Source organism: Neolamprologus brichardi, chromosome 19 (assembly GCF_056152115.1).
Source record: "Neolamprologus brichardi isolate AB-2024 chromosome 19, ASM5615211v1, whole genome shotgun sequence".
Classification (NCBI taxonomy): Eukaryota; Metazoa; Chordata; class Actinopteri; order Cichliformes; family Cichlidae; genus Neolamprologus; species Neolamprologus brichardi.
The window spans coordinates 6,090,804-6,112,394 of record NC_142122.1 but is presented as its reverse complement, the minus strand read 5'-3'; the positions used below and the strand labels follow the sequence as shown (position 1 = coordinate 6,112,394).

At 41.9% G+C, this 21,591-nt stretch overlaps 1 protein-coding gene across 2 annotated transcripts in view; it reads left to right on the top strand.

The window, feature by feature from the left end:
* alk (ALK receptor tyrosine kinase) overlaps window positions 1-21,591 on the top strand; it is a 398,208-nt gene that overhangs the window by 372,630 nt on the left and 3,987 nt on the right. For both annotated transcript variants that reach the window (XM_006799378.3, XM_006799377.3), the window contains exons 18-27: window positions 3,402-3,560; window positions 4,650-4,763; window positions 6,950-7,136; window positions 7,859-7,949; window positions 8,903-8,967; window positions 9,057-9,186; window positions 10,679-10,776; window positions 13,847-13,939; window positions 18,155-18,256; window positions 18,487-18,621. In XM_006799378.3, coding sequence (XP_006799441.2) covers window positions 3,402-3,560; window positions 4,650-4,763; window positions 6,950-7,136; window positions 7,859-7,949; window positions 8,903-8,967; window positions 9,057-9,186; window positions 10,679-10,776; window positions 13,847-13,939; window positions 18,155-18,256; window positions 18,487-18,621 — 1,174 coding nt within the window. The remainder of the gene's footprint in view (window positions 1-3,401; window positions 3,561-4,649; window positions 4,764-6,949; window positions 7,137-7,858; window positions 7,950-8,902; window positions 8,968-9,056; window positions 9,187-10,678; window positions 10,777-13,846; window positions 13,940-18,154; window positions 18,257-18,486; window positions 18,622-21,591) is intronic.

The following is a 21,591-nucleotide window of genomic DNA, read 5'->3' as shown; positions in this document are numbered from 1 at the left end:
GAAATGCGCCTACAACGTTGAGAGTAACATCCTCCTCTCTGCTCGCTATGGTAACGCATAAATATTTCTTTCAAAATAAGACGCACAACTACAACACGGGAAAAGACCCAGGGAAACCGAGTTAACGATAAAAACCCTGAAAACCATACATTTCACACCCGAGCTTCAACTCTCGCGGCCCGGTACCAAACGACTCGTGGCCCGGTACCGGTCCGTGGCCCGGGGGTTGGGGACGGCTGCACTAGACTATTATGCAATTCACCTCTACGCATTTATACTTCTTTCATGTTTGTACAGCAAACATTTTGGCTCTAAAAGTCAAATATCAAAATGCTACTTTGGATTTCTTTAAGTTTAGCTAAAGTGTTTCGACACTTTCTATCCCTATATATATACACCTAAGCTACAACTGAGTGTCCAAGAAAGGTTGCTGGAAGAATCCTCTAATCCTCATCATTTTGTCTTCACACTTTGTTTCATATTTTGTCCTTCAGTGTCTACTTACCACATTTTTTAGGATGTACCAGATAGCTATAGCTGCACTTTGGCAGTATTATAACAAATGAGATGTTACCCTATGTGACAGGTAATGCAATTAAACAGGCATTTATAGCCATCCATATGAGTTTTGAACTGTTCACTTCCTGAAACCACTGCAGCAGAAGTGTTGTATGGATTCATAGAGAGAAAGTGATGTAAATTGCAGCTGGGTAATCCCCCGAAAGGCATGAATTGTTATCAAAATACACAAATGGCTTATTGTAATATCTGTAATGTGATAACTAAAAAGAATATCATCCGAGTAAAGGTCAGGTTTAAGGGCATTGCTGTAAGTTGTAATCACAAATCTCTACGGCATCAATTTCCTTTGAGCTGCACTGGGAGATTCTTGAGCTCAAACAAAAACAGTGGGTAATGCAGGATCGCCCTGCTGTGTGCACTGATAGACCTAAAAAGGATCAAAAATTATTTTGGTAATATTGACAGAGGCAACAGTTTGCAATACGGATTCCTAATCCACCGAATACGGCATACTGCTTCAAATCCTTTGTAATACAGATAAGGTTGCACAGCTGGCCACTAGATGCAGGGAGGCACCGAGGAGAGCGTGAATGTTATTAGAAGCCAGGAGCATATAAATGAGTCTCTGTCGATGCACCGGTGTGTAAGAGTGTGCCCGGTTTTTCATGAGTATGGTAAGAGACTAAGCCAATCATTATTCAAGAAGCTTTTGAGGAGAAAAATCACTCCTCTTTATCAGGATTCTTGTCTAGCGTTGATAGTGAAACAACTGCAGCACAGCACATAAAGGTATTTTTATTAGAATATTATATTATTAGAATATAAGTCAGGTGTGCCAACAGGATGTCTTAGAAATGTTTGTAACAATAATCATCACCATCTTCACTTCACGAACATGAAGGAGCACTTAGCACGCCTGTGTCTAAAGAGCCACAACACGCCTTGATATTAGTATGCAGTCAGCAGCTGTTCTCGACACATTTGTATTCCTCCTTAGAGCCGTCTCTGTGTTTTTGGGTTAGATTTATGTATTTGTACGTATGAAGCTGATAACAGAATGATGGGAGAAAATAGATTCTACAGATGAATGCATTTGCTTTGCTTACTAAACAGTACAGAATTTCACAACCAATAACTAATCTGTGCTGCACCGCCTTGTCCCTGCTTACTGTAGTTCACAATCAAGAGAACTGGTTTCCCCAAATCTGAAATAAAATAAATAACATTGTAAAAAATCTCTTTTAAAAGTCTTTGTGGCTATAAGCTTTTGGGCTATGGAGGGCAGAGAGGTTGTGGATTTTTCTTCTAGCCAGAAGATCTTTTTTTCTGATTATTCAAACCTCCATTCACAATTACTGAATTCATCTATTTTAGTCAAGGCTGGGCTGTTATGGAAATGTGCAAGCTCCCAGTTCCCCACGCAACAAAAGCAACCCACCTGCCTCTATAAACTGCTCTACAGCAGTTTGAACTGGCCAGATAGTAAATGCACGTAGATAAGAGTAATATGAATATGATCATTTTTCTGCAGAAAACCTTTTTAAATATTTTTAAATTTCTGGCTACCAAATTAGAGACAACAACTCAATCAATCAAACGAATGTATTTCCGTAGCGACAGCCGCCCACCAACGAGCACCAAGTTAACATAATGAGCTCTCGCTGGGTTAGCCTTAACAAACTAATGTTAGTCTTTGTGGGAGTGTGAGTGTGTGTTTGGAGCATTTCCACAACAAGCTGTTTCATTGACAGTCAAAGTGGATGGCTGTCTCTGAGCTGCTTAGATAAATTTAAATCCTTAAAGCTCTGCAACATTTGGCACCAGTTTATATCACTGGGTTGAGCAGAGGAAACACATGGAGGTGACCCATGTGCTGTAAAGCTGTCCTATCACAATAAAGTCACAGGTCTGGTAACATTTAGTAATGTTAACTAATGAGCAGTAATGAGCAGTTTGTTGTTCACTTATGTATATCTATCTATCTATATATGTATATATGTGTGTACATATATATATATATATATATATGTATATATATATATATATATACATACATATCAGCTGAAGGGGTATTCGACCTTGAACTCGGGGTCAAAGTCAGAGGTCAGGTTTTCTGAAAATCTTCTGAAACTCAAGAAGGAAGTCACTGAGGATTTTGAAATTGTATTGATCTACTAAAAATTTAATACAAGTTTGAATCTCAGTGACCTCAAGGATTTGTGAACACAAGAACTGGAGAAAGATGTCACCTAGGATTTTCAAATTCATACCACAGGCGCATCTGCGTAGGAGGCTTAGGGCTAGAACTTACAGCAACCAGTATTTTTATCATTGCTGCAACCGTGTTTCATGTTATAAGATGTAAATACAAACAGAATAGAGCAATTTGGAAACTATTTAAACTATATGTTTAATTAAAAATAACTAAAAATTGGGAAACTTGAAGGAATCATGAATGAGATATGACGCCTCATCCAGTGTTTTTCAAATTTACACCATGATGTCCCAAACCCAGTCAAATTTCTCTTTCAGTATTTGATGTTTATCTTTTAATATAAGTGTTATTTGATTTGCAGGTCACCGTCTTCTGTTTTTATTTACCGCTTACACAGTTAAAATGCGGGTGATCTCCTTTCTTTCTGAGTGAGGATACCATATGCTGGATCACGAAGAGTGAAACCTTGGAAAGTTTTTCTTTTTTTTCTTTTCATAGATCCTTTAATCAGGACTATTTCCTGTAAATTACATCAGGAGCGTTATTGAACTTTGGCTCATTTAACCAGAGTACATCCTAGAGCCATCTAATCAAATCCCGTTCGCTTTAGAAACCTCTGCTCTGCCGTGTTTTTGTGTCTGTGTGTGTGCGTGGATGCCTACAGGTATGGAGGGGGATGGCGAGGTGATCATCAGCCCGGTGCAGAACTGCAGCCACTGTGAGAGCAATGAATGCCACGAGATAGACGTAGATTCCACAATCTGCTTTTGTGATGAAGGCCTCACCCTGGCACCGGATGAAGTTTCCTGCATCAACGCCACAGGTCTGACACAGACGATAACAGTAGTGGAGCCCAAGTAATGAAGAACCACAGACTAATTCTATCTGTTCCATGCAAACGTATGAAATGATCTGAACACACAAATGAGCTGAATGTAATTGTACCTGTAATAGGCTGCGACTCAGAGAACAGATAATGAATTAATCCACAAAAGTAATTAAGCCTGGAAGGCTCTGTACTTTATTGAATCTTTATCGGAGAAAATGTTTTTTAATAGCGCTTCAATCATTCGTAATAATTATCAATAAGTAGGGTAAGCTAACCTCTCACTGAAAATGAATGTAACCACAGCAGTAATAGTGTGGATTCCTGTCCTGTCGTTTCACTGTCGGCGCTGCAGTCAGATAAAAGCTCTTTATCTCAGGATGTCAAGGATGTAGGATAAAAGGTTTCACCTCGGTACTGATGTGGTGACATTAGACTGTGGATTGTGAATGTGTTTCATAATGGGCTTAATGAGCCTTCATGGAGCTAGCTTTGCCCATTAGGCCCATCGACTAAAAATCAGCTTTCAGAAATGTCTGAAAACGGCGTTCTTCTTGGGTTAAACTCTAACAAGCCGGTGTAGACAAACCCCTACAGACCCAGAATTGCCTCCTCAATTATGATTTGTAATCTGAGGCAGATAACACGTTTATGAATGTAGATCTGAAATGAATTAATATGGCAGAGTGTCACTTTATAATTTCAAGCAAAATAACAGGGCTTTTACCGTCTCAATAATATCTTAATGACCTAGACTGTCTCCTCAACCGATGATTTGCAAATCTGTTCTTTGTAATGACAAGCGGTAGATAATTCTGCGATGCTAGGTCGTAAAAAGGTCACAATCTCAATATGGTCTCTCTCGGTGTTCAGATTTGTTCCTCGGCTTAGACGAGCGAAACGATCTCCCCTCCGCACAGGAAAAAGGAATTGACATGCAGCGTCCGTCGCCGCTCCTAAGCTCTGTTGTGTCATCGCTTTCACATCATTAATTAAGTCGGGGATCAGTGTGGTGAAGTGAATGTTAATACTCCTCTGGGGGAAGATAACAACTGTATGACACCGTTGTTTCCCCTTGTCCTGCAGAAGAGTCCCAGCAGCCTCCGCAGCCATCTCTCTCGCACCTGGCGCTGGGTCTGTCTGTGGGCACCTCGGCGCTCATTGCTGCCCTCCTGCTGGCTGTGTCCGGAGTCATGATAAGTAAGCATTGACACATCTTTGTCAGCAACTAATATTATTATTTGGTATCAGCCGACATTATTCTGTTTGATAATTTACAGAATTTTTACAATGAAAATTGACATGATCTGCAAAAGCCTGGATCAGCAAGTGTCTGCACTCGTTTTATTCTCATTGCACTTTTTCCTCCCTTCCTCAGCTTTGCAGCTGGGGGTTTGTAGGTGGAGGATGACACAACATAATTAATTTGAGACTAATTTCAGGAGGTGTATTCCCTTGTTCACTCATTCAGTACTTCCTGCTATACATAAAGTGTTTTGCTCTGTAATGAGCACTGTGATTTTTAACACTTGACTTGCCCAATCACTGAACCAAGTTATACGCAGTAGTACCGCAATGCAACATACTCTATTAAATATTACAGATTTTATTAGGAGATTGTGAGAAAGGGTTGGGGTTCCAGAAAACACGGGGACTCTGTGCAAAATGTGTATAAAAACAAACTGCAAATCTAATAAACCCATATTTTATTTACAGTAGAACATGCAAAGTTAATGGCAGCAACATGTCTTAAAAAAGTTGCCACAGGGACATGTTTACCATGGTAACATCCCCTCTTCTTTTAACAACAGGCCATAAACATGTGGGAACTAAGGAGAGCAGCTGTTCCCATCCTTTTCTGATAGAGAATTCTAGCTGTGCAATAGTCCTGTTCGTCTTTGTTGCATTTTTTATTTCATGATGATCCAAATGTTTTCAGGGGCTTCAGGAAGGCCAGTTCAGCAACTGGGCAATTGTGCTATAAACCCATGCTGTTGGAATAGATTCACTGTGATGTTTAGCATTGTCTTGCTGAAATATTAAGGTCTTCCCTGATCAAGTCTGGATGGGAGCAGACTTGTGTTTTCCTCTCATTGATACCTTCAGCATTGGTTGTGCCTTTCCAGATGAGCAAGCTGCCAAATCCATAGGCACTAATGCACCCTAGTACTATTTGAGATGCACAGTTTGGCAAGCACTGATAATAAGCCATATTGTTCCTCTCCTCTATAGTGTCTAAGCCTGAGGTTGGCACCTCAAGTTAGCAAGCCACAGGGTACACCATGAATTTGTTCTCACTACATGGTGGATACGGTTCAGAGGTTCACGGATACAAGCTTAAAGCCAAATGTAAACCCGACATGATTTCTTTTTTCATTTGAGATGTTTTTATGATCACCCTTTTTTCTTGTTTGTTATACATTTTGAAATAAACACATTTTCACTCTGTATGAAACTTCTCCAGTGGTCCCTGGCGCATCTTAAATGGCCCTTAGCAGGCTGTTTCCAGAATGGGAGGTGAGCCTCGTAGCCATCAAATATCCCTCTGCACGCCTGCTTTCAGACTATTACCGCCAGACATACAGTATACTCTCATTGAGCCATCACTTGCAGGCTGACGCATATTTTCAGACTCCCACCTACACTTTTGAACGCACATTAGTGGACGAGGCAGGGGCAGACGAGGTGTGGGACAACCTCTCTGATGAATGAAACACGCTAATGATGGATGGCTGCTTAGCCAGCAGCTGACAGCACTCGTACATTAGACAGCACTTGGTAAATAAATAACTCCCCTGCACACACATAAGCACACACACAAATGATTGTCCCCGAAGCTAATATGTTCACAGTCCAGGTTGAGGCTTCTAGCGCTAAAAAGTGTGAAGTTTGCCGTGTGTGGGTGTGTGGGAGAGAAACAAAGAGCTGAGTTTTCATACTTCATGCTGTTCTCAATGAGGTGCGTGCATTTGCAGTATTGAGGGAAAAGATGTGAGCTCTTTGGGTCTTACGCTTTGGGCCCATTGTTGTTTATGCACTTTATATGTGTTCATGTATCTAACAGGTGCACATGTACAGTGGATGAAAAACTTTAAATCTGAAATATGCTCTTTGTGATATTTTGGACAAATCTTAGATCGGATAGAAAGGAATCGATGCTCAGGGACACAGTGGGCTTTATCTAAGTGACTGGTGCTGTACAGCTTTGTGTTCTTTGGAGACGTAATAACTGGAAAAGCTTTCCGCTTTGTGAGCTTTGGCTCCCAGTAGTAATTTTTTACAAAAAGGACTTATGTTTTGTTATTTATTTATTTTTTATTATTGTTATTATTATGTCGATATCTCAGTAGTGGAACAAAACTCCTCTTTTATTCTCATGTCACCAGTGTATCGGCGTAAACACACAGAGCTGCAGTCCATTCAGCTGGAGCTGCAGAGTCCAGACTGCAAGCTCAGTAAGCTGCGGGCCTCCACCATCATGACAGACTACAACCCCAACTACTGCTTCGCTGGCAAAACGGCCTCGGTCAACGACCTGAAGGAAGTGCCAAGGCGAAACATTTCTCTCACCCGGTAAAAGATTCAAGTAATCTCATTACTGTGGGGCAGGGATGGGCTGATGTGCAATTACTGAAGATGTCAGTCCTACAAAATAGTTGTAGAAATCCACTTATGTTAGACTCAAAAATGCAGAATGGTGTGAGAGGGAACAACATTAGTAGTGTGACGTCTCACGGTGTTCACCGCAGGGATCCGAGCTTCTGAAAAATCGTTTTTTTCCAGAATGATCTTGTCTCTGTGTTTATAGTTCGCCAGTTCATCATTTGAGGTTTTTAATCATTTGAAATCATTAATAGTTTTCTTTTTTTTTACTTTCATGACACATCTATTTTATCTAGTTATGCGAGAGTCACGTCAACTGAAACAACTTTTTTTAAAAAGTTTAAAAAATGGAAACTATAAAGCAGCATTTTCATTTTAAAATTCACTGCTGCAACAGGATAAAGAGTTGTTTTCTTTGTGGGCTGAAAAGCTGTCAGACCACTAAATTAGAATACTGACTAGCATCTCAACCACCGTGTTTGAAAGAAGTCACTCTTTTGGATTTACTACATGACTCCCACTCGTTTACCTGGTGCTTAGCTCCTCAGGTAATCGATGTTTGGACAAAAGGTTTATTTAGGATGTGTCTTTCTGCTGCCTTGTTCAAGCGTCTTTAGTTTAGAGGTATCAGCACTGTTCTTGTTTAAATCTTTCTCTCTAAAACTAGTTGTTATGTGTTTGTTTGTTTGCAGGGGTCTAGGTCACGGTGCTTTTGGTGAGGTCTATGAAGGTCTTGCAGTGGGGATACCAGGTGAACCAAGTCCACTGCAAGTTGCAGTCAAGGTGAGTCATGACGCAAGAGTAATAGTGGGGTTACATGTGATGGATGTTTGTGCGGCGTTTCTCCAGCGATCACAGAGTTGAAGACTTGTTTTGAAACTCAGTTAAAAGCTTTGTAACAGAACGACTGTAACAGTTATTTTCTCTGCCCTACATTCAGCATCATTCAGCTCAAGATACAAAATATCATAAATACTGTATGCAAGACTTATTACCACAGACTTTTTATAAAAGATGGATATACCCATTGGGACACCACCAGCTGGTTTATAAAGCTCCATTCTAAAGCGACAATTTGTAGCATTATAGTTTGTTTTGGACCAAAATAAAGTATTTTTGGACGAGAGGGTGTCGTGCTAAATTGTCAGCAGACACAGTGAGCCTGGTAAGCAATATGCATTAATAGATGGTTGCATACTCATACACAGATTGCTGCTAATTAGCGCTAACAGACTAATGAAATATTAGAATTTCACTTGCCAAAGCTGGAGCACATTCTTCTTGGATGGTCTCTTAACCGCACAGTGAGCCATATTATTTGTGTGATAATTACATTAAAAATGCTCCAAAAGGCACCAACGGCACAAACGCAGTCGAGAGGTCCAGTTCAACGACTCCAATTAGCTGAGGTGAAGCCTAGCAGACTGCTAGCGGCTTAATCAGAACCCGCTTGTCGCTCACAATGTCCAGGCCACTAATAATTCCAACCTTTAGCCTTTATACAGATAAAACATGTTTGTTATTTTAAAAAAAGGAGTTCTCCCCAGGCGTCGTGACCGGAGGGAAGTGGCTCTAGAGACCAAAGCAGTTTTTGTACCCGTCTGCAAAAAGATTTATTTTAGCTGTAAAGCGTGGAGCCTTAAGTGCCACACAAAGAATTGCAATTTAATTTGAAGCCAATTACAGCTCGCTTATTACCATTTGTTGCACTGAGATTTGGTTTCCATTTAAACTAGACTCTTCCGGAGGTTTGTTCTGAGCAGGATGAATTGGACTTCCTCATGGAGGCTCTAATCATCAGGTAGGAGCTATTTAAGCATTAAGAAAATTCAGTCTGTCGTACAGCACCAGCAGAAATCTGACCTGTGTTTCTCTGCTGTGTCGCTGCAGCAAGTTCAACCACCAGAACATTGTGCGCTGTATAGGAGTAAGTCTGCAGGCTATGCCTCGGTTCATCCTGCTCGAGCTGATGGCTGGAGGGGACCTCAAGACTTTCCTGAGGGAGACCAGACCCCGGCTGGTGAGACACGCTGCTGCTTGGCACTCAAGTGAACATATCACTTTATTCTCCTGAGACCCAGCCCCCAGTTTGGGATTGATTGGGCCTGATAACAGTAAAAACTAAGCATCATCTGTGAACAGACAGTATTTTTTTAATAGTGGATGTGGGTTTATTTTAAAGGATAATACAAAAAGTTCATAATTGTTAACAAAGTCTAAAACATTTAATTGAGCAGAATGAAGCTCCTTTGTGAGGAATTGGGGTCTCAGGAGGGTGAGTTGCACAAATGTACTACTGTATGCGCTAAGCGCCTAAACATCACATGACACAGTGCATTGATTCGGTCTTATATTCATGCTCACCTGATGCAATCCAGCATTTATTCTCTTGTTTTAATCTCCAAACTGGCTCTGCAGCCACTTAACTCTAACATCGTTATCATGTCTCACTTTGGACTCCATATAAACTAAACACTTATATGTGTACTGCTTGAAGTTTGATGGGGTAGCTAAGTTGAACACACCAAGCTGCAACGTCCAATAGTGAACGCTGCACTCGGTACCGCTCATCTAATACACATTTCTTCTACATTGAGTGAAAATGTAACACCTGTATACAACAAACAATGTCACAACAGCTGTAATTTCAGCGTCTGAAAGAAAAAAAACTTCTGTTGTAAGCTAGCTAGCGTCAGCATTGCCATTAGCTCTGTTGATGTAGCCTCACTTTACACTCTTGGCCAAGATTGCATTGATTTGTGCAAGTATTTTACTGTTTTTGGCTGTTATTAAAGTACAGCAACTGGGTACTTGTCAGTGTGAGCACATTTCCAGACTAAAAAAAGCAATGGTAATTAAACTGTAGGCTCAGTTTTCTGTCCTTAGCTGACAGGAGTGGCACACAGCACGGTTTTCTGCTGTGGCCAATCTGCTTCAAGGTTTGACATGTTGTGTTTTCAGAGATTTACTTCTGCATCTTCTTCTACCTTGGTTGTAACAAATAGTTCTTGGAGAAGATTCTTGCCGTCCTTTCAGCTCGAAGCAGTCTGCTCATTCTCCTCTGACCTCTGGCATCAACAAGACATTTTCACCTAGAGAACTGCAGCTCACTGGATATTTTCTCTTTTTTGGAGCAGTCTCTATAAACCCCAGAGACGGCTGTGAGGGTTAATCCCAGCAGATCAGCAGTTTCTGAAATACTCAGGCCAGCCTGTCTGCCACAACTAACGAACAAAGTGGCTGATGAGTAATTTATATATATAATCTCGGCGCATTTCCGACAATCCATATGCCAATACAGATAAATCTGTGATGGGCAGTGTCGGTTAGTCTCTTTTGCTGTGTTATTAGAGGGGTTTTTTTACTGTGAGGTTGAACCAGAATGGTAAGTTTGTAGCAACGAGCTAAAGGAGGATTGTTGTCATAAAAATATAGTGCTCATTAATTCTTAAAGATACTATTCCTGATTCAGCCCCAGATTCAGTTTTTTGTTTTTTTCTCTGTTTAATCAGGATCAACCATCCAGCCTGACCATGGTGGACCTCCTCAATGTGGCCAGAGACATCGCTAAGGGCTGCCAGTATCTTGAGGAGAACCAGTTTATACACAGGTACCTCAGCAGATGGCTGCACATTTTGCATACACTTATGCAAAAACAAATTTGCGTTGGCAAAAATAAATGGAGCATATTATTATGAAAGAATACAGTGAACTCAGTGGTTCTCTAGTCTCCCTAGCAAAACCGATCAGACTGACATATTCGGGGAGCTCATTCACTGAGGTCAGTACGGTATTTCACAATTTAAAAGAAAGTGTTTTCAGATCTGCATCAAAATTTAATGTATCCCTCTTTTCCCCCGGTCGCCAAGTTTCATGAAATTCGTCTTGATATGGGGTTTTTGCGTGATCTAGCTGACAGGCAAACAAACGGCACCTATCACAAACCCCCGCCTCGGCTTTTTGCCTTGGCAGATGAACAATATGCAGAACATATGGGTGTGCATGCCACTGTATAAATATGGAATGCAAATGTGCATTCAAACAAACAGAGTTCCCTGCCTTCATCTAACATCTACTCAGAATAATGAACTGACTGCATCTGTCCAAGCAGAACATATGGACTGAGTATGCCTTTTGCCTTCCCTGAGATAGCAGAAAGGACAAGTGATGAGTTTAGTATCGGAGCAGCCAGATGGGCTAGCCGGCTTGCCTTTTTCCGCTCTGTATCCGAGGCGCAAGTCAAGAGTATGCCCCTTCTATGCTCATATTCGCAGTGGCTGGTGAGCCATATGATGTGGCTAAAGAATTTTTAAAAGACCTCTCTTGAACCCGACTTACAAAAATCTCCTTTGTGGACGCGCACAAGGAAAGTCAAGTACGTGTTAATACGAGGAAAGGTCAAAATAGATTCTGCAATCAAATCAGGACAATTAAAGCACATCCACCTTCCCTGAGTTCTGCCTTTGACTTCCCAGAGATTGGCCAATGACAGACGAGGCCTATAAAACCTTGTTTGCCCCGCCGCGGTACAGTAAAGCTCCATCAATCCACCTAATGGCCGACTCTTCTCGGGAGCCTCGTGATCTTCTATTCAACCTGATTCTCTGCCTTTAAACCTGTATTAAAAGTCCCCCCAACGCTGTCCTTGAGGCTAATTTCATTTTTATAGAAGCGTGTTTTCTTGGGGGTGAGTAAAGGGCATGTGAGTGAAGTAGGCTGCTACTCCAAAAAAAGAAAGCAGCTTTCTCTCGGGGCTTACTGGGTTAGATGAAGAGCTGTTATGTTCACCAAGAGGTTAAATCACAGGGTTGATGTTATCTGAGAATGACTTACTCCAGCTTATGTGTGTTTCTCTGCTTATTTCCATTTTATGGCTAGTGGATGGTACAGTGTTGCTCTTTGGTTATTTCATTTTACAAGCGGCCTGGCAATTGTAGCCACCTGAAAATTATCGCTGTACTGAGGAGTTGGGCAGTTTCGTGCAACTGCAGGTGTTAAAATAAGCTAACGCATATTGTTCTGTAAGTGCTGCTATGAAATGGGTCTTTAAGCTGCAGTGAAAATTTACTGTAAATAAGGTTCACATTATAAGGGCGGTTAATAATATTTTAACAACAGTCTCCTCTCATATCGCTGTGCTGCACGTACAACACATCTGTGTCCTTCCTTTAAGCTTTTAGACCACAGTCTGTCACAGCAGTATGCTGCATTTCAAGACTCTTCCTCGCCTACAAGCAAAAGCAAATCATTTCCATGAATTCTTCCGAGTCATTAAACAAAGCAAGTTGGATTTAGTAATAGCACCTCATGACTCTGTGTGCGCACGTGTGCGTGCACGTGCACTCTCGCCCGCTGATTAGAGTCACGCTACGATAGAAATTATGCAGCTTTCCTGAAGCGGCTTAGATGACCTTAAATGGATTAATTGTTTCACCTCTTGTTCCTGAAAAAGAAAATGGAGAAAGTTTCTCGTCTCTGTTTTTTATAACCGAGTTTACAGACACTGACACTTATTTAACTACTTTAATATAAAGTTTAAAAGAAACTTGGAGAAAGTGGAACTGATGTCTTAGAGAGGACTTTATTGTTTCTCATACTGTTAGCTTACATCTCTTGCGGTGGACTAAAGTGGGGCAGCTGTGTACAGTGGTTGAAAAGCCCCCCGTTTAAATCAGTCTGAACCATTACTTTATCCTCATTGTGTCATTTCTCATCTGAGCTTGGAGGCCAAACATCAAAACATGTGCGTGCGTTCGTGTCTACACACAGAGCTCGGTGCTGTGTGTTTCTATCGCTGGTGGTTTCCAGCCGTATCCTGTCTCGTGATCTAGTCTGAGATCAGCGCCGCCACATGATGTTATTCTGATGCTAAAGTCTGGCTGTTTATTGGCCTTTGGTGCTCACTTGTCTGCAGTGTGAAGACGAGCAGTGAGCTACGTCACTTCTTAAGATGTTGAGAAAGTTAGACGCCTGGGGAGCAGAGAAAAGTGTGTGTGCTCGGCTCCTTTTTCCCCAGACAGCAGTACAGCACGGCGTGAGAACTACTGTATTTTTGCTCAAAGAATAACCAGCCCAGAACAGTGCAAATATGAATTTTCTCCTCTAACCCACTCAGCCTGCACATACATTTCAATCTTTTCTTTGGATCCACCATGTGGGCAGAGTCATAGGAAACTATACACTTTGCCAGCTTGCCCGGAGCAGCTTGGTAGTTACAGTGAACTTCAGATCCAACAGGGAGCATCTGTAGGTGTTTCATACATGGAGATGTTATAGATGCAAATGTATGAAAAACTTCTGAGCAGAGCTTTGCGAGCATCAGTATTCACCTTGTCGTGCTGTATAATTCAGGCTTAAGCTATTTTCACACATGCACACCATGTAAGAATACAAATGTACAATACAGTGGGACTGGATATGAAACAGTCTATAACCTGCCAGTACCCCAAGCACAAAGTCTGTATATTGAGTGATGAATTCACAATGGGTCAGGCAGCACCTGCGTTGAAACCACAGAGAATTTCAGCAGTGAGAACCGTGTAAAGCATCCTGCTGTGTGTTAGATGTGAGAAAGCTATCCTTGCCTGATTCTCCTGAAGTCCGTGGGTAAAGATTTCTAATAGCATGAGTCCATGCATGTGTGCAACATAACCTGAAAGTGGTTTTTTCTGTTCTTCCAGGGACATTGCAGCACGGAATTGCCTTCTGACCTGCAAAGGACCGGGACGAGTGGCTAAGATCGGAGATTTTGGGATGGCTCGAGACATTTACAGGTACAATACTGACGCAGCTCAGTGGCAGCGGGCAAGAACACTCTGGTCCAGTTGGCTAGCTTCAGCTGAACTGGAAGCCAGATCAAGTCCAAAGGGATGCAGCTCACACCAAACAGAAAGAAACAAACATGTCAGATCATACTTTTCTTTTACACAGTCTACGACTCTGACCTAATGGCAAGTAAAATCAGAGAGTAGGATGACCGGAAGACCTGAGCAGCAATTGTTGGATTTTAACCTAGTACCACTTGTCACAGCTTTGCTTCCATCAGGTGACAGGACTGGAAGGAAGTCGTGTAGCTCTTTCCAGAAAATCATTGAGCAGACTGGCCGCTGACTTCTCAGATGCCCGTTGCTCTTAGAAATAGGGATACGTTTGCTTGGAAAAGCAGTTGCTGCATGCTATTGGCAAATAGCAAGACTGTATGCACAGGTGGAGAAACCTCTTCTCGGTTACTGATATGTTCAATGCAGGTCATAGATGCATAAAGGTTTTTTCTTTCTTGTGTGACTATAAGAAAAAAGGGTCCTGGGTTTTTTACTCTGTAAATACTGCAGCTCAGCTGTTTTATCCTCTGTTATACTGTTGGACTGAAGCTTTCTTTTAATCTAGACCAGCTCCCCTTTAGTCATTGTTCTCATCCCTTTTTTTTTTAATATAGCTACCGTTATTTTACGTGGCATCATTTAAATGAACGCACAATCCAGCAGGGAAATCTCCCAAGCCTTTCATCTGGTAAGAAATTAGAGCAAGGAAAATATGTCACAACATTCAGTTAGATCAGCGCAGCGCTTTTGAATCATGCGATGAAAAGTCACACGAGAGCAAAGTCACTCACAGAGCATCCGGAAAAAGCTGTTGCACAATATCCCCGGGGAGCCACTTTAGGAACGCTTGATTTAATTGCTGATGTCAGTTTTTCAGGTGCCTCACTGCGATTTTGTTGTTATCTCTCAGCCTGAAGCTCTGGTGCAGGGGCTTTTTATTATTATTGTTATTGTGTTCGGAGAGAGGCGGGTTGTTTTGCACACATGGCTACCAGGCTGCCGGTGTGTTATTTTTGCCGTTTCATGATGTGGCCATACTGCTATGTGACAAGCGACGTGGGGTTCTTTTGAGGCGATCACAGGGGGACAGGTGCCCCCAGTGAGGCACCAGGACACGGCTTAATGTCAGCTTTTTATATTCCGATAGAGCCACAGGCATACTTGCACTTGCAGAATTTCACTCACACGGTCTTTCACGCATGCCTGCGCACCAGTGATGTGGTGGTAAATAAAAAGCTGGGTAGACAATAGCTGGCAGACAGCCGTCATCCTAAGGTGAACAGCTGCCAGTATGAAGAGAAATCTACTGTTTCGCCTTAAATGACCATATTTTCATAGGGTCTAATAACAGTAGCTGTATAGCACCACTCTAGGCTGTATTTATTAAAGTCAGCCTGGCGTACACACATGCAGGCGCACAATAAAAGCAGAACAAAGACATCCAGCTCCGCAGACACAAACATTAGCCTCCACCATTGTGTCCTTAGGTGCATGCAACTATCTTACTTTCCATTCAGCACAGCCCGCTCCGCGCCTTTGTCTCTTACTGTTAGTTTTTCCCTCTAATACTTCTCTATCTTGCAGCTCGCCTCTTGCACACAGAGTTGCTCACACATAAACATAAAACACCTCCATTTGAGCTATAGATTTCCTGAGACTGTATTTAAGCCTCCTTAATCTGCAGCTCAGCTTTCAGTCGGTGTTGGAGGTGTTAGCAGAAGTAACAAATATGTCCATGCACCCTGTGCTGAAAAGGAAGTTGATCTAGCGATAGCGGGATTATCAGTCTCGTGTTCTGCATGTTACGTCCCTCGATCTTTCTCAGAATGATTCAGCATTCTCTAACAGCTTGACAAACGACAGGGCGGAAGAAAATTAGAGTTCGGATCATCTGCATTTATTTGTTTCGGTTGCAGAGGTCATCAAGGGTGGACGCAGTATACGTTAAAAAAAAAGGACATTTTAGGAGAATAAAAGGAGCTCCTGCAGCAGTTTGGTCTTACTGCATCTATTTACAGAGGCCACTCCACTTCGCTCACCGTTTTCTTTATTAGGATGGACAAGAAAATTAGAGGGGTACCGAGGACGGAGAGGGGAATGAGACGCTAGCACGATTCAATCCTGTAATTGCGGGACTAAAAATGGGACTGGTAACTGATTCCCATCACTGACTGGGGCATGTTATTTTAAGTGATGGATTAAGTCGCTGGGTGCATATCTGAGTGTCTGCCCTGCAGTGTAGCTCTCAGCTAATCTGTCAAGCAAACAGACTTCACTAGTGATTGTTTTCTCTGCTTCATTGATTATGTGTAATTTCCCTCAAGGGTAACGTCTTATGCCAATAGTTTATATTTCCCTTTTAACCGTATTATCTGTCTGCATATCATTTATATTCATCTCTGCTCGTGGATCCCCTGAAGAGTCGCAGCTGCAGCTAAGTTAAAGTAAATGATGAGTGCTGGCTCTTGCTGTTTGCCCTGGGTTCATACTGTAGGAAATGCAGCAGTCTATTAACGCTCTCACCTGAATTTGTAATTAAAGGAAACTCCATCTTTATGACCAAAATTTAATAACTGAGGCTGGGCCTTGGCTGCAGATTGTTAATACTGCATAAATATTGCACGTTTTACTTCCGTTTTAGCCTCTTGGCACTCATCTCATATTATTTTTGGATTTAATTTTAATGTCAGTTCCAGGTTATACAGTAGGTACAGAGCAGTGGCTTTTAACAGAAGTTTGGACATTTTTGCCCCAGGAGAGTATGAAAGGAAAGCGGGACTATTATGCCTTTTCTTATTTTCCATCACATATTTATATGCCGTTCCAATGTTGGATGTTAATTATGGCCCAGTGTTCAAAATGATGAAGCTGGTGGATGTAAAAGTATTTCCCGTGAGCCAAAAGGCGTCAAGCTGCTGTAAATGATCAGTTTTTCTTCTCTCAGTTCTTGAGGATATCTTTAATATAGTCGGGCCGCACACAAAAAGCACACACACACACTGTTTAAATCGTCTGCTTTCAAGCAGAAGCCAATCAGAAAAAAGTTGGCTTAAAGGGAGAGCAGTGAAGCTAGCTTATTTCAGAAGCCCTGGATAAGATACAGTATCTCTATTTGGAACTGTCAGTGCTTTGAAGTAAATCATGCAAAGCTGCTGTTGTTGACTTCAAAAATGAAGATATGGAGCTGGATATGAGCACTTGTCCAGACAAATATAGGACATAGAGCCAAGTGCACAGGTGTCAGATGGTGCATTGAAAAAGTTGAGGCTCCTGAGACTGTCCCATAATTTATCCAAACTACAACTGCCTATTTATTCTTCATCACCTTGTTTTTGATGCGTTTGTTTCCTCTATATGTTTATGTGTTCGACCAGGGAACACTAGTTACACCTGGGAGCTGCCCACTGTAATTACAATTCATTCCTGTGCAGCCATGTGCAGCTTCAGTGGAGCAGCTGCTGTTTTCAGCAGAGGAAGAGCGTTATTCCTTAGGCCCCAGGGATTTGAACTGGCAACCACCCAGCCAGTCACACAGTCTCATTTATTATCAAGAATTGCCATGTTTATGAACAAGTGCTTAGGGAATATGCTGATATTTTTATGACAGTATTACTGGGGGCAAACAGATTTTCTCCTCCGCAACAGAAAACGGTGCCAAAAATAAAGTTTTCCCGTCTGACAGCAGCTGACACCACTTAACTGTGATCCTGACACATGTCCGTTTTTCTTTGTGGACACCGTGACGGACGTGGAGCCGAATGGGAGCCACTTCACGTCTGTCCTTGTTGTGCATCTCGGGGAGGGCGAGATAAACCAGGCGGCGACCTCTATCAGCACCAAAGATCAGATACAGCACACATCTGATTATTTTTCTAGCAATGCAAAGGGCAAGGCAGCATTAAAAATGGCTCAGACGGGGCTCGGCTCAGCCCGGCGAGAAATCTGTGTCGTTCCTTTCTGCGAGATAAGGAGTTCTTAGAAGGTCTCACACAGCAACATGTAAGAAGGCTGAAAAAGCAACCGGATCAGAGCGCCGATAAAGCTGCCGAAAAACACTGAATTAATTGCTGGATTTGAGAAGTTTTCACCTTTTTTTTAATACTGTGTCTGATCTGTTATTAACCACACGGTTATGCAAGCACGTCACAAATGTGTTTGTGTGTTCAGGGCGAGCTATTACAGGAAGGGTGGGCGTGCCATGTTGCCGGTGAAATGGATGCCACCTGAAGCTTTCATGGAGGGCATCTTCACATCTAAAACAGACACATGGTGAGAACCCTGCACGCATCTCTCAGACTGACACTGGTTTCACACCTGTCTGTTTTTTTCACCTCCTGCTGAACCCTCGCTGCATTTCTCTCCGTCTCATACTTGTCCTCTGCTCTCCTCCTTCACCACTTCAGCGGTGATGATGCCTGTAATTTAAGACTTGATTGTCCTTAGCTTTCTTTCTCTCCCTCCGACTAATCTTTTTTTTTCTCATCAATCGCCTCTCGAAGGTCATTTGGGGTCCTGCTGTGGGAGATCTTCTCGTTGGGCTACATGCCATATCCGAGCCGCAGTAACCAAGAAGTGCTGGAGTTTGTAACAAATGGGGGAAGAATGGACCCGCCTAAAAACTGTCCTGGACCTGTGTAAGTGCAGATCACACAGACGAGAAAGACCACAGTTGCAAGAAAGAGCTTCAATTTATCAACTTTTTTGTACTTATTGCTCATGGCATCTAATCCAAGTCACAACTGTGGACTAAGCTAATGCTGCACAGGCCAGTTTCACACATGCACTGAACTGCTAAACCCAACATAGGTATATATGAAAACAAATGCAGATTATCCAGCTAGCCCGGTAAATTCACTGTCACTGTAAGAAAGCAGCACTATAGATTTAGTTTAGAACAGCGGTCTCCAACCTTTTTTGCGCCACGGACCAGTTTATGCCCAACAATATTTTCATGGACCGGCCTTTAAGGTGTCGCGGATAAATACAACAAAATAAAACTAGTACCGGTACCGAAAAAAAGAAACTTTATTCATAACACACATGAAAAGACCCAGGAAAACCGAGTAAACGATAAAAACGATAACAAAATAACGCTGAAAACCGATAAAAACCCTGAAAACTATACATTTCACACCTGAGCCTCAACTCTCGCAGCCTGGTACCAAACGACTCACGGACCGGTACCAGTCCGAGGCCCGGGGGTTGGGGACCGCTGGTTTAGAAGCTTCTGCTTCTTTCACAGTTTGTCTAATTTTGTATAAAACACCAAAATTTTTTAAAACAGTCAGATTAGCCAAAGTTTTGTCGTGTTTTCCTCCCATCAACCCTGATTGGTTGAGGCAGATGGCTGCTCCTCCCTGAGCCCGATTATTCTTCCTGTTAAAAGGGAGTTTTTCCTTCCTGCTGTCACTAACTGCGTGCTCAAAATGGGTTGTTTTCATTGCTCTGTATTATTTCAGGGTCTCTACCTTAGGATGTAGCAGTCGCCTTGAGGCAACTGCTCTTATGATTTGGTGCTTTAAAAAGACAATTGAATTGAACCTTCCACTTTAATAATAATACGAGTCAGACTGCAGTGATATGGGAATATCACAGCTGATAATCCAGTGCATTTACCACTCGAGAGAAGGTGTCATGCACACACTATCCATGCAGCTCACTCACCTTAGCCACGTAAAGTATTTCCAGGAGTGTGAATGTGTCTGAAGCAGACCATCTTGCTTTGCACTGCCTGTGAGAAAGAACAACTGATCTAGTTGTCTTCAAACTATCCATAGTTTGTATCAAACAGCAACCAGCAGATTGTACTTTTCCTGTTTTTATAGCCATTCAGGATCAAGGCTGCAAAAGATAAATGACCTTCTGTGCTAACGACTTCTCTAAAAGCTACTCTAAGTCAGGTGTTGCAGTTAAAGACGTGAGAGATGAATTGGAGGTTGTAAAGGTGCCACTCACGATAAATAAAGACATATAGAGTCTCTATTGACAGAGTCTGATCCTCTAATGTAAGACTGGTGGGTGTGAATCATGTCTCGATCACAGCAACTTTCAAAGGACCTTCAAAACAAAAGAAATTATAAATGTGCACAAAGCTGAAAAGAGCTTTTGAAGACCTGGGTCCCCTGAGTTCTACAATAATAAGACAAACTATCCATTAAATGGGGAGTTTGTTTCCGCTGGGAGTGAGCATCATGCAAAGAACACAGTAAGAGGGCATTGTTCAGTCCTGAAAATGGGTAAAAACAACCCAAAAGTAACATGAAATCGCCAGCAAAATCTCTACAACAATCTGGTGTTCACTGTGAGAAAAAAACAAAGTAAGAATTGTGTTAATGCAACAAAACCACAAAGGAGGCCACTGCTTTCAAAAATGAAAAGAGATGAGGTAACATTTTACAATTTTCTGGCACAATGATGTTGTTTTGTTTGTTTGGTTTTTTTTGAAGAGAAACAGGAACTGCACAACAAAAACAAGCTTTGTGTATGCTGTGAAGCATGTTGAGAGGAAGCATCATGGTTCAAGGCTGCTTGGTAGCTCAGGACCTCGCTGAAGCTACTAATTCAAAGATAAAGCATGAAATTTAACAGGAGGGAGCAGCCGGTGACCTGAAGCTTCACAGGGCTGAAAGCACAGTTGGAGGAATAATTCAGAGTTCTTCTATCGTTGATCAAGTCTCACAAAATGTCTGATAAAGGCTGTTACTGCTAAATAAAACAAAATAAAATGTTTTACAAGTGTCTTCCATGTTTGCCTATGTTATTGAAATATAGTCACGGGGATTGTACTATACTATAGACTGTTTCTCAGCCACTTTTATGATATAATACTATAATTATTTTTCGTGTGTTTTATTTTTTTTAAACAACAAAAACAAAACATACTGGTTGGTGGCAAACACAGTAGACCATCATCGATGTTGTTAACCTACAAGTAGAGGAGGTTATTATCCTCTATTCTGCCCCTTACCTCCCTGAACACGTGATCCTAACTCTCTCTCTCTCTTGCCGGCCTTTGCTTCACAGGAAGAGTACAAGTACACAGCACACTTCACTCTACCACTTCTGTCTATCGCCTCCTTGTTAACGATCTATTCTATTTTATTCTCCTGTGGCGTGATCACACTTGATTCGTCAAGTGTGAAGTCGATCCGTCTATTAACTTCCGTCTATAAATCTTGGGTGGGGGGGTGATGAACTCCCCCTTGTCCTGGCGTCCTGGCTCCCCCTTGCCGTAGCATGTGTCTTGTACCTCTAGCCGTGAAAGCAGTCCCTAGTTAGTTCCCTAGCTAGTTCCCTAGCTACTAGTTGTTTTCCCCAGGCTGGACTTGAACATGCGTCTCCCGCTCCAAAGGCGTGGAGTCTTACCACTACACCACTATCCAGCTATAGATCCAGCTGTCTATATCTCTATCTCTATATAAAAATAATAAATAAAAATAATAAAAAAGAAAATTGCCCTGAAGTGCAAATGTATTTTGAAATTAAATTTGCATCCGACGTATCTTCTGATGTGCGCATTAGTGTAATCGGTATAGCAGGAATTGAAAAAAAGTTCCCTCCCCAAATCTTGTTATTCATGTTCACTGTAAACATGTTGTTGGGTT